Source organism: Lactuca serriola, chromosome 7 (genome assembly GCF_051521515.1).
Source record: "Lactuca serriola cultivar US96UC23 chromosome 7, Lser_US96UC23_V15, whole genome shotgun sequence".
Taxonomy (NCBI): Eukaryota; Viridiplantae; Streptophyta; class Magnoliopsida; order Asterales; family Asteraceae; genus Lactuca; species Lactuca serriola.
The window spans coordinates 191538553-191561269 of NC_136414.1; the positions used below are offsets into that span (position 1 = coordinate 191538553).

A 22717-nucleotide genomic window follows, 5' to 3' on the forward strand; every position below is an offset into this window, starting at 1 on the left:
AATCCTTTCATAATTTTATAAAGATATCTATTGTTTAACATATTGGTTTTAAAGCTAAAAAAGAAAAAATAAATAAATAAAGAAATAGTAAATGACATGGCAATGGATCGTAGTTGCGAAAACTTAATAGTGATTGTCTTTCAACCAATAGTACCAATTGCTGTCGAAAACATTTGTGTAAGAATCCGTCAAACTGTTGAACCAATAAAATCTTGTTGGTTTATATTGTTTATTCAACTGATGAATCAGACTTTCATCCACCAAAGACCTGATTTAAAAGTCACAAATATAGAATTAGCAATGAAATGAAACATAAGAGAGAGAAGAATGAGAACCTTGAACATGAGAATTTTAATGGGGAAAGCAACTATACTTGTTCATTTAATTGTTTCACTCCACATACAAAAAATCTACACAACTGAAATTCACTTGATTTCAGATTCAAGGTTCTTGACTGAAGCAGACACTTTGGTCTCACCGACCGGAATTTTTGAACTCGGGTTTTTCAGGCCAGGAACCTCTGAGAACAAATACATTGGTATTTGGTACAAGAAATCCGTTCAAACAGTGGTTTGGGTCGCCAACAGAGACTTCCCACTCCCTGGTGCATCATCTGGCATACTGAAGATCATCTCTCCAGGAAATCTTGTCCTCATCAACGACACTAATGTTGTGGTATGGTCATCCAATACAACGTCATCAGTCAACGCATTTGCACAGCTTGATGACAACGGAAATCTAATTCTGAAAGAAATAATCGAGGAGAAGATTCTCTGGCAAAGTTTTGATTATCCAACTGATACACTTCTACCTGGCATGAAGTTAGGGAGAAGTTTCTTGACGGGTAAGGAATGGCATCTATCTTCATGGAAGAGTAATCAAGATCCAGCTCCAGGTGACTTCACATGGAGCACTGACACAAACGGCTTTCCTCAGATCCTACTTAAACAAGCTACATCTATCAGGTTCCGGATTGGACCATGGAATGGTATATGGTTTAGTGGGGGTTCTGGGGTCAACCGGAACATCATTAACGCAGACATGGTTATTAATGGAACCGAAGTGGTTTACAGTTATCTTCTTCGCAATAGTTCTGTAGTCTCAAGACTCGTATTGAGTACTTCTGGCCAGCTAGAACGTTGGGTCTGGGTGGCTGATGGTAAGAAATGGCAGCTTTTCTTTCAGTTACAAAGAGATTTCTGTGATGGATACAACATCTGTTATGCTTATGGAACCTGCAGCGTTTTGAACTCACAAAGATGTGGTTGTTTAGATGAGACAAGGTTCGTGCCCAGAAACCAGAAGGGATGGGAGATAGCAGATTGGTCGGGTGGTTGTGTAAGACGAACACCATTGGATTGCAGAACAGATGGGTTTATCAAGTATTCTCATGTGAAATTGCCGGATTCACGGACTTCATGGTATAACATGACCATGAGCAGGAATGAATGTAAAGAAAAATGCATCAAGAATTGTAGTTGTATGGCCTATTCAGATACAGACATCAGAGGTGAAGGAAGCGGCTGCTTGCTTTGGTTCAATGATCTTATGGACATAAGAGTCTTCTCTCAGAGCAATAACGGGCAGGATATTTTTGTAAGAATGGCTTCCTCAGAATTAGGTATTCATATCTGTACAAAAACATAATTTGAATATGTTATCAAATTCATGTTTTATCTCAACATTTAAAATTAAATTACTTATTTCATGATTATTATTGCCACTCTCAATCAGTACACGAGAAGCAGGAGAGAGCAAACCTCAAGATCGTATTACCGGTAGTTTTTCTTGGGGTTCTTCTGATAGGCTCGAGCTTGACATGGTTCCATTACACATGTAGAAAAAGGCATGATCAACAACTGAGAGAAGGTAAGAAAAATTCAAGAATTTAATTGTAAACTGGTTGTAACCTAATAGAAAGAAGAGTAATTTGAAATCCTGAAGGATATTCTTGTATTTTCAATGCACAGGGGAATTCTTGGATGTTGGTCAAAGCCAGAGAGATACAATGGAGCTACCATTATTTAGCTTTTCTACATTAGCTAGAGCTACTGCTAGTTTTTCACCAAATAATAAAATTGGAGAAGGTGGATTTGGATCAGTTTATAAGGTAATAATAATACATGAAGTTGTATAAGGAATTCATCTTCACTATTTATATTGTTTTTCACATGGCCAATAATGATCTCTAGGGTCTGTTAGAAGAAGGACTAGAGATTGCAGTTAAGCGTCTATCTACGACTTCACGCCAAGGACTCGATGAGTTTAAGAATGAAGTCATTTGCATTTCAAAACTTCAGCACCGAAATCTTGTTAAACTCCTCGGATGTAGCATACAGGGAGATGAAAAGTTGTTGATCTACGAGTACATGCCAAACAGAAGCTTAGACTTGTGTTTATTTGGTCATAATCATATATATAATTGCCATTAATTTAACATTTAGGAACTAAGCATTCTCCGGAATTGATTATGACTACATCTTCATGTTGGACAGATAAGACACGAAGCACCCAACTTGATTGGACAACCCGTTTTAACATTATCAAAGGAATTGCTCGAGGACTTCTTTATCTGCATCAAGATTCACGATTACGAATCATCCATAGAGATCTTAAAGCTAGCAATATTTTACTTGACAAAGACATGAACCCTAAGATATCAGACTTTGGGATGGCTAGAAGCTTTGGAGGAAACGAGTCTCAAGCAAACACACAAAGAGTTGTTGGCACATAGTAAGTGAGATAATCCAACTGTGTGTGTGTATATATATATATATATATATATATATATATATATATATTCTACTTCTCTTGAGTTCATTTATTTTATTGTGTGCAGTGGTTATATGTCCCCGGAGTATGCATTAGATGGTGTTTTCTCATTCAAATCCGATGTATTTAGCTTTGGGGTTTTAGTGCTAGAGATAGTGAGTGGGAAGAGAAACAGGGGATTCATTCATTCTGAACATGACAATAACCTCCTTGGACATGTAAGTTTATTGGCCACAAACTACTCCTTTAATTTATAAAAATATATCCTCCAACTATTTTTACATTAATTTTATTCAGGCATGGAGAATGCATAACGAAGGCAGGTCACTGGAACTCGTTGATACATCGTTAAGCCGATCAAGCAATTCATCGGAAGTTATACGATCAATTATAGTTGGGTTGTTATGTGTTCAACAAAGCCCAAATGACAGGCCAAACATGTCATCTGTTGTTTTAATGTTGGGCAACGAGGGTATAATGCAGAAATCTAAGCAGCCAGGTTTTTTCATAGAAAGGATCTTACATGGTGCTGATATTTCTTCAAGCAGTTACCCAACGAGTTCAACCAACGATTTAACTGTTACAGAGGTAGTTGCCCGATAGAAAGAGCATACATAGCTTCAACTTCAAGTCTTGTTCTTTTTCTTTTCGTTAGTACCTTCAAATGTACGGCTCTCTATTATCTCTGTTTCAAAACTTATCTACCACAATGGTTTAGTGTCAAAATGATAGTTTAATTATGCATTTTTTGGAAGAAAAAAAAATAACATGAAGCCTACTTTTGATCTTAATAAGTATGCATTCCCGATATCCGATTTGCAAGTGCGATATGTCAACCAAAAGAACTAGTTACAAACAACGTATTTTAGAAAAATAGAAATTGTTAATCCGAGTTAAAACGAATAGTTTGAAGTAGTGCTAAAATGATACTTTATGTTCTTTTTGCTACTTATTTTTAACATGAAGCGCACTACATTGGAGCTGAATAAATATGCATTCCCAATATCCGAAGTGTTATATATCAATGAAAAGAACTACTTACAAACAACATATTTTATAAAAAAAAAAAAAAAAAAACATGTGACTGGGAGTTAAAACGAATAACTTACAGTAGTGTTAAAATAGCAGTCTGTGTTTTTTTGGCAGTTTTTTTTTACATGAAGCCTACTTTAGAGCATAATTTGTAGTACTTAAGAAACACTAAAATAAAATCAATTATACTGGACATTAAATATAAGGGTTGTTTAAATAAAAGGGTTGTTTAAATGAAATGTTATTCATTGTCCCTAGTATTTCTCGTGTCCCGTGCTCCGTTCCCGGGACGACATCCCGAACAATTGTTTATCATATGTCTTATGTGACCCCATGTATAACACTATTTTCTTATTGGGCGCTCGCCTTATGATAGAATACGGTCTGTATTGTGTTTATGGACATCCTGTGTCGAGGTGTCGGGTTGATATTTGTCTATTCTTATTATTGGCCTTACAATCATCGGACCATCGGAGATCTCCCAATCAGATGGGGTTGGTAAAGGTTTCACAAGCTCCTCATAGCTATTCCTCAATGTCTCGGTATAGAAAGGTTTCTATAGCATACAACACACATTCTTCATAATTGTTTATCATTAACACTCTTAATAAAATGACCACAAGGTATGCCAAATAGTTTCCACTATCTACATGTAAATGCATTTTTTTAAAAGTCTAGTATGATATTCCTTTTGAAGTCCTTAACCTCGAGTCTGTGGTTTGAGGTCAAATGGACCGTCTAACTAATACTAGCATTTTTTTTTCATTTTTTTTACCTCGTCATCGACCCATTAGGTGAGTGTTGTTGGTAATGAAGCTACAAAAGATAACATTTCACAAAGTTAATATCAAATATCTGAAAGCATAGTGATTAATATCAGAGATTAACATATGCAAAATTGTGATTTCGAAATTTCCAATACTACATTCCTACATTGAAAAAAGTCGATCAATATTAATTAACATTGTCATCCTCCTTGTATATCATGACAATGAATTTATGGACTATATATACACTCTTAGACATAATAAGATTGTACCGATTGCCTTGAAAACGCGCACTTGGTCATTTTTTAGGATTTATTATTTGTAGGTATTCCCAAAGAGCTAGTTTTTATGTTATTGTTTTTTTTATTCGCATAACAACATTAAATTATAAAATTGTATACGGCTTTGCAAGGCTTCTAAAACAATGAATTAACTGCTTCGCTCCTTCCATATTTATATACTATATTGGAATAGAAATGGTGAGAATGTATTCCGTGACGGGCGTGAGGAAAAATGATGTCGTTATCAATGGAGCCCTGTCATATATTAAATTATTAATATAAAAACCTTCAAAATCCCTTTGCAACCATGTAATTTTTGACGGAACCATGACCAAGAATCCATACTCTCACTTTTGTATATTGAAAATGTTAGTCTATATTATTAGCCCGCTTGTTTATGGGCCCTTTTCGTCTTTAGCCCATTAAGGTTTCTGTCTAGCTAGTATTTATATCCGCTTTATTCATTGTAGTCTTTATACTTTTCTCTGAGAACCCTTGTAATTTCTCTTTGATGTAATCATATGACAATGTCATCATGGTATCAGAGCTGAGGTTTGATACGTTGTTAGAAGTCTTTGTAGCATGCCGTTTTCGTTCATTATCACTGGTATTCGTCTTTTTTGATATGTTGATTCGTTGCTACTGTTGATTTGTTGCTGCTGTTGATTCGTTGTTGTTGTCGGTTCGTTGCTACTGCCTGTTCGTTGCTACTGTTGGTTTGTTGCTGTTGTTAGTTCATAATTGCTTCGATTGCTTCCGCTGGTTTGTTACTCCTTTCATTCTCAAATTATTATATTGTCATTGTGGTTATTCATTCACTATCAACATGACTGGAAAGGATGATTCCCTTCAGTCAATCAGTACTCGTTTGGATGGAAAGAATTATACGTATTGGAGTTACGTTATGAAGAACTTCCTTCGTGGGAAGAATATGTGGGGCTATGTCACTGGGACTAAAGCCAAACCCTCAGTGCCTCAAACTGAGAATTTTGATATGTTGCTTGATGCTTGGGAGACTGATAACTCCAAGGTAATTACTTGGATCAATAACTTTGTTACTCGGTCCATCAGTATGCAGTTGGCTAAGTATGATACAACAAAGGAAGTTTGGAATCACTTGGAGAGACTGTATACTCTGTCCAATTTTGCTAAACAATACCAATTGGAATATGATATTCGTGCCCTTCAACAGAATGACCAGAGCATTCAAGATTTCTATGTTGTTATGTCTGATCTCTGGGATCAATTGGCTCTTACTGAATCTAAAGAGTTAAAAGATTTTGAGCCTTACATTGTTAGGAGGGAAGAACAACGCTTGGTTCAGTTCTTGATGGCCTTGCGTTCTGATTTTGAAGGTCTTCATGGAACAATTCTTCATCGCTCCCCTCTTCCTTCAGTTGATTCAGTTGTCCATGAGTTAATTGCAGAAGAGACTCGTATCAAGTCCCATGCAGATAAAGGGTTTAAAGCAACCTCTACTCCTACTCCCGCTCATGTTGTGCTTGCTGTCTCCTCCAGTCAATCTCGACAACCTTCATGAGTCGCTTATGATGAGTGTGCATTCTGCAAACAGAAGAATCATTGGAAAGCTCAATGTCCATTGTTAGTCAACAAGGGTAAATCTGGTCAATCTCAGTCTGGGCAACAAAATAGGTTTGGTCAACAGAAGCATCAGTCTCGTTCCTCTGGTACTCCTCCATGGACCCCTCGTCCACCAAACTTTGCTGCTGCTGCTGTTCCACCAGTTGACACAGAATCTGTTGGACATATGCCACCATCTGCATTGGATCCCAAGGTGTTTGAGAGCTTTAGACAATATTCGGCTTCTAATCCCACTGCCATGTCTGCATCTATGTCTCACTCTGGTCCTTCTTCATCTGACACTTCAGGTATTCCCTCATCTTTGTGGATTTTAGATTCTGGTGCAGCCCATCATATGACTCCTCATTTGTCATCATTTACTTCTTTGTCGCAAGTGTCATCCATTTCTGTTAAGTCTGCTAGTGATACATCTATGCTTGTTGAGGGTGTTGGGTATGTCTCCGTTTCTCATATAACTCTTCATGATGTTTATTACATTCCCAAACTTACTTTAAACCTTGCCTCAGTCAGTCAGTTATGCATGTCTGGTAACTGGGTGTTCTTTTCTGATTATGTATGTGTTATACAGGATCAACACACCCAGAAGGTAATTGGGATCGGTCGTAGGGTGGGGGAACTATATGTCTTGGAGGTCCTCAAAGTATCTGATGTTGCTGCTTCCAGCATTGATGTATCTTCTTTTCGTTTGAGTCCTTTGTCGTCTGAGTTTTATCTTTGACATTCTCGTTTGGGACATGTGTCTATATCACGGTTGAATTTCTTAGCATCTAGTGGTGTTTTGGGTCATTTAAACTCTTGTTATATTTCTGATTGTAGTGGTTGCAAACTACCAAAATTTTATGCTTTACCCTTCAATAAAAGTATGTCTTGTTCTACTACTCCTTTTGATGTTATTCATTCTGATGTGTGGGGTCCTACACCAGTATCCACAAAAGGTGGGTCAACCTATTATGTATCTTTTATAGATTATTATACTCGATATACATGGGTTTATCTTATGAAACGCAGATCTGCTTTCTTTGGTATTTACACCAATTTTAGAGCTCTTGTTAAAACTCAACATTCGGTTGTGATTAAGTGCTTCAGGTGTGACTTAGGGGGAGAATATACCTCTAATGATTTCACTCAGTTACTTGCTTCTACTGGCACCATACACCAGTCTTCGTGTACTGACACACCTCAACAAAATGGTGTGGCAGAACGAAAACATCGTTATATTGTTGAGACTGCCGACTCTTTGCTCATGTCTGCGCAGGTCCCTAATGCCTTTTGGGGAGAAGCAGTCCTAACTGTTGTGTATGTGATTAATCGTATCCCTACTTCATTGAATTCAAGAATATCTCCTTTTGAGAAGTTATATGGTCATCCACCAGATTACTCTTCCTTATGAGTTTTTGGGATGTACTTGTTTTGTTCTTCGTCCTCATGTTGAAAGGAACAAGCTAGGGCCGAAATTTGCTATTTGTGTATTTTTGAGGTATGGGATTGGTCAGAAAGGATACCGTTGCTATGATCCTGTGAGTCAGAAGTTATATGTTTCTCTGCACGTTACTTTTTTGGAACATATTCCTTTCTACTCGATTCCTGCTACAACCCACAATGTAACAAAGTCTGATCTTCTGCATATTGATCCTTTTAATGAAGATATAGAAGCTCAAGACTCATCTATGCCACATGATCCCTCGGCACATGACACACCCACTTCTTCAGAGGGTGCCTCGACTCCACCTGTTCCTGAGCCAGATCCTCCGATTATTGAAGTTGAGGATCCTCCTCCACCACCACCCCTCAGGAGATGTTCTCTTCATGTCAAGTCCACCAAGCTACCAAATTTTTCTTACTCTACATATTTAGGACCGTTTGCTTCATTTATAGCAAGCATCCATCATCTGTCTGAACCTGAATCATATAGAGAAGTTGTTTTAGATCCTCTTTGGCAGAATGTTATGGCTGAAGAACTCACTGCTCTTCATCAGACTCATACATATGATTTGGTTTCTCTACCTCCTGGGAAACATACGATAGGTTGTTGTTGGGTGTACAAGATAAAAACAAAAGCTGATGGATCGGTTGAACGATATAAGGCTAGACTTGTAGCAAAAGGGTATTCCCAATAGTATGGTTTTGACTACGAGGAGACATTCGCCCCAGTTGCAAAGATGACGACAGTTCGTACTATGATTGCAGTTGCATCCGTTCGACAGTGGAAGATCTTTCAAATGGATGTCAAGAATGCCTTTGTGAATGGTGACCTTCATGAAGAGGTTTATATGACCCCTCCTCTAGGAATTAAGCATCGACCAGGCGAGGTTTTTCGGCTTCGCAAAGCTTTGTATGGGCTCAAGCAAGCCCCTCGTGCTTGGTTTGAGAAATTCTCCACAGTGATTACCTCTCTTGTATTTGTTCAGAGTAATCACGATTCTTCTCTGTTTGTTAGATGCTCGAGTGCATGATGGATTCTTATGTCCTTATATGTGGATGACATGATTATTACAGGTGATGACCATGGTGGTATTGAGTCTTTGAAGCATGATCTAGCTCGTCGATTTGCTATGAAGGATTTGGGCTTGCTGCGTTATTTCTTGGGTATTAAGGTCGCTCAGTCTAAGAAAGGGTACCTTCTTTCCCAGACTAAATATATATCTGACTTGTTTACACGGGCGGGACTTTCTGACAATCGGACTGTTGATACCCCTCTTGAAACCAATGCTCGATACTCTCCTACTGATGGTGTTCCTTTGTCTGATCCAAATCTTTATCGTACTGTGGTGGGAAGTTTGGTTTATCTCACAGTCACTCGTCCAGATATTGCTCATGTTGTTCATATTGTCAGTCAGTTTGTTACTGCACCTACTTCTATTCATTGGGGAGCTGTTCTTCGTATTCTGAGATATCTTCGTGGCACTCAGTTTCAGACTCTCTTGTTTTCCTCGACATCTTCTCTTGAGTTACGTGCCTATACTGATGCTGATTGGGATGGTGATCGTCATGATCGTAAGTCTACCACTGGATTTTGTGTATTTCTTGGAGAGTCTCTTATTTCATGGAAGAGCAACAAACAGGATGTTGTCTCTAGATCTTCCATGGAGGCTGAATATCGTGCTATGGCTGTAACTACATGCGAGATTATCTGGTTACAATGGCTGCTTGCGGATATGGGAGTTTACATTTCTTCACCTACTCCCTTGAATTGTGATAATAAAAGTGTGATACAAATTGCGAAGAATTATGTTTTTCATGAGCGGACGAAGCACATTGAGATTGATTGTCATTTTACTCGTCATCATCTGCAGCTTGGGACCATTTCGCTTCCATTTGTTTCATCAACTTTGCAGCTTGCGGATAATTTTACGGAGGCTTTATCGGCTTCTCGGTTTCGGTTCTTATGTGACAAACTCTCAATGCTTATTGCTGCGGCATTGTGAGTTTGAGGGGGGATGTGAGTCTATATTATTAGCCCACTTGTTTATGGGCCCTTTTTGTCTTTAGCCCATTAGGGTTTCTGTCTAGCTAGTATTTGTATCCGCTTTATTCCTTATAGTCTTTATGCTTTTCTCTGAGAACCTTTGTAATTTGTCTTTGATATAATCATATGACAATGTTATCAGAAAATATATATAATTGGTAATTAATATGTGGTTATGCCTGTCTATCGCAACTTAAAGTAATGTGGTACCCTTGAAGTTGTCCTTTAGGTGGGAAACATCTGCTTGTAGCATCCTCCTACAACACTTGAGGGAAAAACGTACCTACAAAACGTTGAAAATGTATTTAAATTACTGATCATGTATCCACATCTAAAAAGTAATAATCCTTACCAAGAAACCAAGTGAGATATATAGGAACTCAAACTGATCAACATCATTTGTATGAATACATAAGGATTATGTTTTACCAGTTATAGAAATATGTGGGGGGGTTTGGTAAATGAATCCTCGTTGCTACCCATTAACAATGTAAGCACTTGTGGTTCTACCCGCAAGCCTATTGGTATGTGTAATTTCATACTTTGAATTCATATACGTGAGGATGCCATTTCCCCAATAGGCTTTGCTCTAATTTCCATCCATAACTTCAACAATCAAGTGGCTCGAAACTATTTTGTTTGTTTGTTGATGCTTTAGACGTAACTCTGTTGAATAACATGTTTGTTCATCAACAATTTTTGTGATTTAAAGTCCATCACAGGATTTCATTGTAGTATCCCTAATCAACCAAGAATATTTTTCTTATAACAAACAACCTCGAATCTTCATTTGGTTGGTTGTCTATTACTAAAAACCTCCCTCAAGGTATTTATCTCCAACAACCACTTCAAGAGATTCTTTCCTTGATAATATTTGTAGAAATTTGATATTTTGACTATGGTATTGCTCTATTATGGAGGTTTAACTTGAACAAGGCCTATACATTACAATAAAGGGGGCATACTATACAATAGAGTATCTAAAAACGTATTTCTAGGTTCATCATCCGATTTTCTCTATCAGAATTACTTTCTATATCAGATATATCTAAATAGACTTCTACCGGATCCTCGTAACCAACTAGATTACCATCATTAAGAAACATAACTTCTTTTTGGTTTTCAGTTTCATCTAGTTCACTGTATAATTGCATACACCTACATTATTAAGATATGTACCAACATCATCAACTATCTCTACAAAATATTGTATTTTAGGATGTTGGTCTGAAAAATATAACTAATATTAGAATTATCTACCAAATCAAGCTTACTTTTCACCAGATATAAAAATTCATTGAAATTAATATTTTTCGAAAATCTCATACCAAAATTCAACATTCTTGAAATTCCCCCATGTATCTTATTTGATAATCAACTATTTTCAACTTCCCTATAATTACAACTACAACGAAGTATTTAGTAGACCTCATACTATTTCTAGTAAAAAATATAACAGGAATATATACAATAAAAAATAATGTTGATATTTTAATTTTTATGTACATTTTATATATAGAATAGTGAAAATATATGAAATCAGAGTCAAAGATGCCAGAATTTGTTGGTGATTTTGATCATCAATGTTATTTAAGTGTAATGAGATTACTTTGTGTTGACCAAAAATGATCTTGATAAATATTAAACAAGTAAGGAAGGTGTGGAGTACACACTTGTTTAAGTTTGATCAAGTTTCAAAGTACACTGTCATTTAGGGGCGAAGCCCCTGAACGAACGGGGGTCCGGGGGCAGCGCCCCTGGGAGCGGGGTCCAAGGGGCAGCGCCCCTGGGAGCGGGGTCCAAGGGGCAGCAGCCCCTGGCGGGGTCCAAGGGGCAGAGCCCCTGGCTGGGATCGAGCTTATCCATATATCCGTTTTACTATATTAAAAATGCATCAGAAAATTGATTTTTCAGATAATGGACCATTGGTTTGACCCTTATCCATATATCTGTTTTATGACAGTTTTTATGGTTTTATGACAGTTAAAAACTATCATATGACAGTTTTCAGACATAGATATTAAAGTTGGTTTTGGTCTCATTTTCTGTACAGACGAAAATATCATCAAACATTCTCGGTTCTTGTCTCTCTGAGTCTTATCCAATTAAAGATTTGGGAGTACCACCAAATACTTCGATTTGAAAGTGATAATCACAATTCTCAGAATTTCCAAGCCTTTCTACACCCAAATTTCTAACAGAATTTGCGGTCAAAATGTACAAAATTATAGTCAAACTTACTAAATTTTATTAGATACATAAAAAATAAATAAAATACTATAAAAAAGCCGGTGCAACTAGAGGAAAATCCCTTCTTTGATTTAAAAAATAATATATAAAAAATCAAGCTTTTATATGGCCAAATCGTAGATCACATGGAAAAAATACGGTTGGATTAGGCCAAATCGCATGTGTCGCTAATGGCATATGATTTATGTGTTTATCTTTTGGAAAAACACTAATATTTTTCTAAGTCATTAAGAAATTTGTCTATTTTTGTAAATTACTCATAAAATAATTCCCACCGTACACTAAACAATCCACGTCCATTGAAATTCACTAACCCATTTACAATTTCAGCCCCTAAGCTATTGATATTTTGACATTTTTATAACATCTCAAAAATCGTAAGTAAAAATTCTATTTTTAGATCAACCGAAAACCATCAAGTATTCATAAAACCATCCATAAGTGTGTCAATGTGAAAATAATTATCAGAGTATAATTTCCAAAATCATAAAAAATGTGGAACATGGGTGGATGCACTAGGATCAAGTCGGGCCCTTCCCCATCGAATTTGAAGTACCTAAAACATATACTTAAACTATAAGCAGAAAGCTTAGTGAGTTTCCCCAAAATACCTCATACCATACATACAATGGGCCTCACGCGACATCCATCGGGCCTTGCTCGACATTGGGCCCTGCCCAGTACAGATTTATCCATAACATGCGATTGGCCCCACCCAACACACTCATTTTGCCTCGCCTGGAATCGGGCCCCGCTCAGTATACATACAAACACATACAATACATGCAATAGTCACACATACATTTATCATTCTAATAACAATAATCAATGGGTGAGTATCGGTTCCTTCGACCTGCCAAAACATTGTGAGAAGACCCACCTCAATCAAATGAGGAAGAGTCACACATACAGGCTACTGCTACAATGGCTCCTCAATTGAACACATTCAAACTACCCCCAATAAATAATCAAGGTAATAGCCTATAGAAAATGGCCCAGATTATCGTCTAACATGCTAAGGCTAAAAGAACATTTTACCCTTATCTCAATTGACCCATTTAACCATGATCGAATCCCATAAAAACGTAAGGCCCAACTATGGCCCAAACCCATAAGTACCCAAGGCCTAAATAATGACCCAAAGATCTTTAGGTGAGTAAGCTAGGCATACCAACCTCTTAAACCCGACGTACAAGCTTCAACAACGAAGTGAAACAAGGATGAACGTGTTACGCTAAGCGTACACATATGTATGCTCAATGGACTCCCCTGATGGCCAAAAATCACATTAAGCACTTAATGCCTTAAGTCCAAACATCCAAATCACAGATATTTCTCATGGGAAACGTCTTAAATGATAAAGTCATCAACTTGATGACTTTGCATGGCTAAAAGAGGTCGAAAATTAGTTTCTAACCTTCTAACTCCACATTATAAACATCAACTCTTGCATAGTTGAGTTAAAGCCATCAAGATGCTATTTTTATTAACAAGTGACCTCAAAAGCATCAAGAAATGATAAACCAACCTTCTGAGTAGCTCTTGCCCACATAAATCAACCCATGGGACCAAAACAAGCCAAAAACTCTAACTAGCCTAGATCTAAGGAAAGAATCACCAAGATTGAGACTTTATACCTTCTGGAAGATGATGCAGATGAATAGATTCTGGATCCACAAGCTTCAAGCCAAACAATAGACCTTCAATAAGCTCCTTCTTTTTCAAAATGCATCATAAACACACCAAATCACTCAAATGCTCAAGAATCACCCCAATGTTGGATAGGGTTTCGAGGAAAGTTGCTTAGAGGATGGAGGTTGAGGATAAGGTCAACCTCATAGGAGTTAATGAGGATTTATAGGGTCTAAAACCCAAAAATTAGGCTTTTCCCCTTACTCGAGTACACCGTAAGTACTCTAGGTACGCCCAACATACTAGGGGGAAACCCCATGTTCAAGTTTCGAGAAGGTACACCTCGCTTACCTTAATTACGCCTCGCTTAATAGGCCACAATGTAAAATAATTAAACACTTAGAATTTACAGGAATTTACTTAGAAACTGGGCGTTACAATTCTCCCCAACTTGAGTCAGAATTCGTCCTCGAAGTCCGTACACACAAACAACTCTATATAGTGCTCTATCATCTCCTCTCCAGGCTCCCATACCCATTTTCAACCGTTTCGGTGTTCCCATTGCACCTTCACTAGACCCACAACCTTGTTTCGCAAAGTCTTCGTCTTCTTGTCTAGGATCGCAACCGATCTTTCTATGTAATTCAGGCGCTCATCCACCTGAATATCCTCCAAAGGAACCACTGCGAAATCATCAACCAAACACTTGCACAACTGATAGACGTCAAAAGTGCTATAAATTTGACTGGGCTCCTCGGGTGGCTCCAAAATGATAAGCAACCCTGCCTACCTGGGCAATAACCTTGAAAGGGCCGATATATCTTGGGATGAGCTTTCCCCGCTTCTTGAATCGGATGACACCTTTCCAATGTGAAACCTTCAAGAGTACCATATCCCTAATTTGAAATTCCAAATCTGATCAGTGTCTATCCGCGTAACTCTTATGTCGACTATGTGCGGTCTGCAATCTCCCGCATACCTACTGGATCAACTCAGTAGTCCGGAGCACCACCTCTATGTTACCCATAACTCGTTGACTAACCTCACCCCAACAAATTGAGGTCCGACATTTTCTACCATAAATCATCTTAAAAGGAGGTCGATCAATACTGGTGTGGTAACTGTTGTTGTAAGAAAACTCAGCCAAGGGAAGATACATATCCCAGCTAACACTAATATCTAGCACACATGCCCGAAGTATATCCTCCAATGTCTGTATAGTCCTATCGCTCTGACCATCGGTTTGCGGATGAAAAGATGTGTTGAAGTGCAACCGAGTACCCAACTCTTCATGAAACCTCTTCCATAACATGGAAGTGAATTGAACAACCCGATTGGAAACCACCAAGACGGGAACCCCATGTCGTGCTATGACCTCCCGGATATAGACATCTGCTAACTTCTCTGCAGAAATGCTCTCCTAAATAGGGATGGAATGCGAATTCTTATTTAATCGATCCACGATGACCCAAATCGAATCTACCCCTGATGAATAGAAAAGCTCGACTTATGCGACTCCTCCATCAAGATCTGTCGAGTACCCCTAAAATATAGGACCCAAAATCTCCAATGAAGGGTCAATAATCACCGTCTATTATAATCAAAAGATGAAACCTGGCTCACTATGCGCTCACTCTTACGGTGCTCCTCTTTCACTGCCTCTACATGAGCCTCTCGAATATACTCCAAGTGTGGGGTAATCACAGTCATCCTCAAACAAACATCCTTGATCGGTGCACCAGGCGTCTTGCGGCTAAGATAATCAGCCACCACGTTGCCTTTTTTTGGGTGATAAAGGATCTCACAATCATAATCCTTCACAACTTCAAGCTTGTGCTGCTTTATGTTCATATTTGGCTGATCCATCAAATATCTCAAGCTCTTGTGGTCCATGTAAATAATTCAACGAAACCCATACAAGTAACGTTGCCAAATCTTGAGGGCAACAACCACTGCCCCCAGCTCCAAATCATGAGTGGGATAATTCACATCATGAGGCTTCAACTGCCTCGAAGCATAAGTTATCACGCGAATGCTCTGCATCTTAACTGCCCCCAATCCCAAAATTTATGCATCACAGTACACTACGTAATCATTTGCACCCTCTGACAAGGTCAAGATTGGATCCTCGCATAACTTTTTCCTCAAAGTCTCAAACGCCACCTACTGCTCAGGCCCCCAATAGAAAGTAGCAGACTTCTTCGTCAACCTAGTCAACAGAACTGCAATCCTGGAGAAATTCTTGATAAACCTCCGGTAATACCCCGCTAAATCAAGGAAACTTCGAATCTCAGAAGGAGACCTCAAAATCTCCCACTGCATCACGACCTCGATCTTTCGCATATCGGCCAATATACCCTTCAGGTTGACAAGGTGCCCTAAAAACTACACCTCACATAGCCATAACTCTCACTTAGAGAATTTAGCAAACAACCTTTCCCTCATCAGAGTGTCCAGAACCTCTCATGGATGATCCTCATGTTGTTCCTTAGTCTTAGAATACACCAATATATCATCAATAAACACGATGACTGAGCGATCCAGGGTCGAACTACAAACCCGGTTCATGAGATCCATGAACGATGTTGGTGCATTGGTGAGCCCAAAAGGCATCACCACAAACTCGTAATGACCATATCGTGTCTTGAAGGCCGTCTTCTGAACATCCTGATCATGAACCCTCAAATGGTGATACCCTGAACGCAAGTCAATCTTAGAGAACCAAGACTCACCTTGCAACTGGTTGAACAAATCATCAATCCTTGGAAGCGGATAATGTTTCTTCACCGTCAACTTGTCCAGCTCTCAATAATCAATAAACATCCTATGGGAGCCATCTTTCTTCTTCATGAAGAAAATCGGCGCTCCACGGGACAAACTACTCGGTTTAATGAACCCCCTGTCTAATAGCTCCAACAACTGTGTAGACAACTCCTACATCTCCGGTGGTGCTAACCAATATGGAGTTTTGGCTATCAGAGCCACACCTGGAACTAGATCTATTTGGAAATCCACTTGCCTCTTTGGAGGCACCGCGAGCAAGTCCTTCGGGAACACATATACATACTCCTGAACAACCGGCACATCATCAATCGTTCTCTTCTTCTCCTCTCTGGTATCCAATACATAAACCACAAAACCAAAACAACCATGTTGTAGATATCTCATAGATCTCGCAGCTCAACAGAGAGTCGATCCACACTGAGCATGCTCTCCATGGATAACTACCTGTGGAGTTTAGCCAGATTCATGATACCTTCCACGTGTCTCAGTTAAGGAAGTGTATAGTCGATGAGTCGGCGGTGGTGCCTCTGGAGGATATTCAGGTGGATGCGAGCCTGAATTATGCTGAGAGGCCAATCGCGATCCGGGATCGAAAAATAAAGCTTCTGAGGAACAAGGAGGTGTCCCTGGTTTAGGTCCACTTGCAATATCAGAGAGGGTCCGAGCTGACTTGGGAGCCGGAGTTGGAGATGCGGGAGCAGCATCCAGAGTTGTTTGCGGAGCAAGACTTCGAGGGCGAAGTCTGATTCTAGTGGGGAAGAATTGTACCATCCGGATTTCCAGGTATTATGCTTGATCATTTATTTTTGAGTAAAAGAGAGGGACTCGACGAGTTGAGCCATAGACTCGTCGAGTAGGATCGCGTTGCTGACTGGATTAATGAACGGACTCGACGCGTCGGAAAGGGTGGACTCGACGAGTCCGCGCTGTGGATTAAAACCCTAATTCTCGGGGTCTGTGCCCTATTTAAAGGCCTTAATGGCCTCCATTTGCGGCCACTTCACCCCTAAGAAACCCTAGAGAGCAGAGAGATCGTTGTGGTGCAAGAGCAAGGCTAATCCACCATTTCTTGTGTATTTTAGCAAGAAGGAAGGAGGTAGAACAAGCTAAGCGGGGTGAGGAGCTTGGATCAGCTTCTATTTGATTAGAGGAAGCTGTTGGAGGTAACAATCTGTGCCATTCTCGTGTTTATAATGATTCTAGTGGAATCTAGGGTTTTCTTTATGCCTCTTTTAGTTGAATTTGGAGTATGTGAGGTCCCCAGGCGAAATGGTTCATAGATTTGGACCTTAAGAGGTCTAGAGAGTCCTTATCTCTCTGCTTTATGCCATACCTTATGAGTTATGAGCCTAGGAGGCCATTTTAGAGGTTATTTCACCAATAGAAGCTTTGGGTGTGTTGCATGTATACCAAGATTCGACCTTTACATGATTTCATGCTGGGGAAGGTCAGATCTATAGATTAGAGAAACAGATCTGACCTTAGAAGGTCGTTTGATTATGAACATGGAAGCAACTTGCCGAGTTCATAAGTGTACTCAATGAGTCGAGTCGGGGTTTCCCCGCGATTCATGACAGGAGGAACCCGTCGAGTAAAGGGATGACTCGACGTGCCATAAGAGGCTAGAAGGATTCAGAGGACCCGCATGGACTCGCCGAGTCGCCCATGTGCACTCGACGAGTTGAGTCAAAGTTTGATCGTTGACTTTCGTTGACCTTAGGGTTCTGGTCAAGACTATTTCAAGAGAGTTCAGGGAGGGGTAGAATGGCCTTCTACCTAATCTTTAGAGATGAGACTATGATAGAGTATTGACCAGGGATATTATTTGAATGATAGGAGGAGGCTAGGTTGGGACATTGAGCACGAGAGCTTATCCGACTTGATTGAGGTGAGTCTTCTCACTATACTGTACCTGGAAGGGTACCTATGTGTGACCGGAAGGTCTTGTATGCTATGAGATGTATGTGCTATATGTGGTTATGTGATATGTATGTGCTATGTATGTTGTGTATGGTAGGGACCGGAAGGTCAAGATGACATGGACCGGAAGGCCAGGAGGTTACGGACCGGAAGGTCGATATGGGTAGGACCGGAAGGTCTACCGGGATTCGGGACGGAAGTCGCCTGAGACACTTAGACTGGAAGGTCCCATAGAGTTATGGCCTGGAAAGACATATGTGTTGTATGTGGTATATTGGGTAAGTCACTAAGCATTTATGCTTAGAGTTGTTGTGTTATGTGTTTCAGGTACTAGCGAGGATTGTGGGAAGGCACCAGCATGATCCGTACACACTCATAGAGATTATGTTTTGAGATTCTGGGATTTGTTTGTTATGATGACGTTGGATACAGTTGTTTGATATTGTTTTTGATGATTGAAAATATGATTCAAAAATGAAAAATTGTTTTGAAAATTTAAGTTGTTACAGTTGGGTGTCTACGTGACCCTTACATATGATATGTGCTGTTATGTATACCGAGCAGGGCTCGATGTAGGGCGAGGCCCGATGAATATATTGTATGCTATTTGTTTATGATCATTGTATGTGTTAGTATGATTATCTGATATTTGTCTATATGTATGGTGGGGGGCCCGACGTCAGGAAGGGCCTAAGAATAACAGATTTGTATACCGAGCAGGGCTCGATGCTGAGCGGGCCCGAAGCGAACTGGGACTTGATACGGAGCGAGGCCTGATGGAGGGTGGGGGCCCAGTATGTGATTTATTGTGTATGGTATGGCGTAGTTTAGGGAACTCACTAATTTTTTTACTTACGGTTTTTAGTTTATATTTTAGGTACTTCTAGTTCCAAAGGGAAGGGCTCATGATGATTGCAAAGCACACACCACGTAGTTCTGCCTTTCGTGTTTTACTTTGATTCGAGATGATGTTCCATACACTTATTTCATTGGGGTTATATTGATGTTGTTTTTGGAATACTGATTTTATGCAATTAAAAATGAAAATTTTGGGTTGTATTTTTGGGTTGTTACAAATCTTGGTGATCTTCATCACCGATTTTGTCGTTTGCTTGAGCGATAGATACTCCTTAGCTGTAACACCATGAAAATTTACAACTGATTTAAACTTTTCAAAAACAACCCATATTCATTAAGTTATTACAAAAAAGTTTTCAGTTCATTTATTATCAGAGTATCCCATAAACATCAACATAAAACTGAGGAGCGGTACGATCACGCCTTCGCCTTGCCACGGTCTCCTGAAATACCTAAAACAATACACTGAAACTATAAGCCCGAAAGCTTAGTGAGTTATCCCCAAAATACCAACCACAATACCATACACATATCATATCATAAACAGAACAACCATGCACTCCGAGTTTACAGTGTGTCTAGTCCGCCCGCACCGGGCCTTCAGTCCACCTGGTCCACTCTCCTTCCGAGTCTACAGTGTGACTGGTCTGCCCGCACCGGGCCTTCAGTCCACCTGGTCCACTCTCCGAGCCTCGGCACGTCTGGACTGCCCTCTTAGGGCCTTTAGCCTATCCGTACCGCTCGCCGGGCCTTCGGTCTAACCGGTCCGCCCTGGGTATGTTGGCCTATAGCACAAAGCAGGACCTGCCTCAACCCAACCCCAGTCCAAACAACCATGTGCACATAAACATATAATCATATAACAATTAACATCTAATCAAACCGATCTAGCAGATCACATATCATAACAACATCCTAACTAGGATACCGACCTAACCGGTCACTAACATAGCACCATCCTATATACCAGGATACTGACCTTAACCAAGTCTCTAACATACGCCATCCTAATAACCAGGATACAGACATAGAAGGCAATAACATATCAAACAGATACCCAGATTTCAATCCGATAAAGGGCCGGCCTTGGTGCCTTAGACCCTGTTGATATAGTGAGGATAATTCACCTGCAACTGCTAACTGAAGAATAAGATCACGCTGCTCCGACCACCGACACGAAATCCACCACTGAACATTACCAAATAACCAAATCCAATAAATACCAATAATTACCAAAATACCCCTGGAAGTCAACTGGTTAACCTTTGGTCAAAGTCAAAGTCCTTTGACAAAGTCAACCTTCCTAGTTGACCCTACTCGCCGAGTCAACGCGTTGACTCATCGAGTCCCTATACTTTGAAACTCCCAATCACGACTCAACTCGCCGAGTCACCCCGAGACTCGTCGAGTCCAATAATCTTCGAGTCCCATCCCGCTCAACTCACTGAGTTGTCCCTCAACTCACCGAGACATGACTTAACCAGAAAAGGCTAGGGTTCCACGACCAGACTCGCCGAGTCCAAGAACAAACTCGCCGAGTCAACGGCAATCTTCATCAGACTCGCCGAGTTGTTCTTCCAACTCGTCGAGTCCAAGCTCATCATCATAAGACTCACCGATTCACCCATGCGACTCGCCGAGTTACTACGCGACTCAAAGTTGGATCTCTAGCCCGACTCGTCGAGTCATCTCCCAGACTCGTCGAGTCCATACGTGCATTCTCATAATCTCGAATCACAGAGCTACTCCTTTGCTCCAAACAATAGATCTGGGTCTCTAAGGTCCATTAGCAACATAAAGTTGCTACCTTTATGTGCTTCTTGCCCCATAATACCTAAAACCAAGCTAGAAAGGGACTTAACTCATTAGGGCTGGCTTTTACATAGCTAAACAAAGGGCGTTCTTCACATAGAATCCATAAAGAACTCAGATCTGGACTTTCAACTCCAGATCTAGCTCTTGCATCAAGATCTCATCATAAATTCCTCCAAACAAACCCTAAAGCTCCATGAAAGGTGGATCTAGAAGAAATAAAGCCAAGATGACGAATCCTTACCTCAAAACAACCTCCAACTGAAGAGTAAACCAAATCTCCACAAGCCTCCTTGATCCAAGCTTCTTAATCTTCAAGACTTCCTTCCTAAATCCACTTATCAAGCTCCAAAATGCTCCCAAGGCTCTCACTTATAATTTTAGGGCTGCTGATTCTCAAGGGAGTAATAAGGGACTAAAATAGGGGCTTAAGGCTCCTTAAATAGGGTGCAAACCCTAGGAATTAGGGTTTCTCATTCCAGCACGAACTCGTCGAGTCCAGCCTCCGACTCAGCGAGTTCGGTCACTTAACACGTGCCCAACACACGCTTACACTCGACGAGTTGCAGCTCCTACTCGCCGAGTTCCTCTTTTCCAAACATACACTTTGCCCCCTGAACTCTTGATTCTGACTTGGGATGTTACATTAGCCAATCTCTTTCTTTCCACCAATGAAACATACTTGGTCCAGAACATCTTCGAGAACTACTCCCATGTCACCGTGGCCTTCTCCATAGGAGAACAAGCTTAAGTAGCAAACTTCCACTATTCCTTCATCCCCAATCAAAGAAGGTTCAGCGTAAACTTCACCTTATGGTTCTTAGGATATGAACAATTGTAAAAATGCCTCTCAACATCAGATATCCACCACATGGCCACAATCTAGTCCTTGACCCCGTCGAACTCCGGGGGCTTCATGCATGTTGCCGAACTCATAGTATTGCGTAGATCTCCTCCTTCAAGCCCTGCATCAACGACAACCTTAGTCACTGAAGAATAATACTCATCAAAAATCTCAATCAGAGTGGTCCTGGCAAACCCGAACAACTCTGGAATCGCCGCTCTAATTGCCAAAGTCACCAGAGTAGAGATTATCTCTCAGATCACATCATCACTCAATCCCGCCCTCTCCATACTATCAACCCCTTCTATGCTTGAAGACCTATCCATGTGTAGGTTCCACTCTTCCTTACTACTCCCCTTCTATGCTAGAAGACCGATCCATCTGTAGGGTCCCCTCTACCTCACTATCTTGCATGGTTTCTTTACTATTGGTGTTGATTCCCTCTACTACATATACTTTCCCTTATACCGGTTATGTAAGTTATGAAGTCCACTGGAGCTTGAGCGTTGATACTATCACGTGGTTTGAAGTTGATTTTATGTTCTCCTATTCCACCACCTATAATCGTCTTGTTGTATTAACGAGTAATAATGCTAGTGTTTCCATGTCTGTACAACCTATATCATCTCCTTGTAGTACTTTGGTTACGAAGTATATGTGTATATGTTTGTCCCCCCTGTTGACCACCAAAACTACA

General features: G+C 40.0%; 1 protein-coding gene across 1 annotated transcript; it reads left to right on the forward strand.

The window, feature by feature from the left end:
* Positions 1-338: 338 nt before the first annotated feature.
* On the forward strand, positions 339-3516 carry LOC145061184 (G-type lectin S-receptor-like serine/threonine-protein kinase At4g27290). Its single transcript, XM_079008585.1, has 7 exons — positions 339-1621; positions 1735-1869; positions 1971-2110; positions 2193-2403; positions 2496-2733; positions 2840-2990; positions 3070-3516. Exons 1-7 carry the CDS (start codon positions 343-345, stop codon positions 3373-3375), a joined length of 2460 nt encoding a protein of 819 aa, XP_078864711.1. The 5' UTR covers positions 339-342; the 3' UTR covers positions 3376-3516.
* Positions 3517-22717: the final 19201 nt, after the last annotated feature.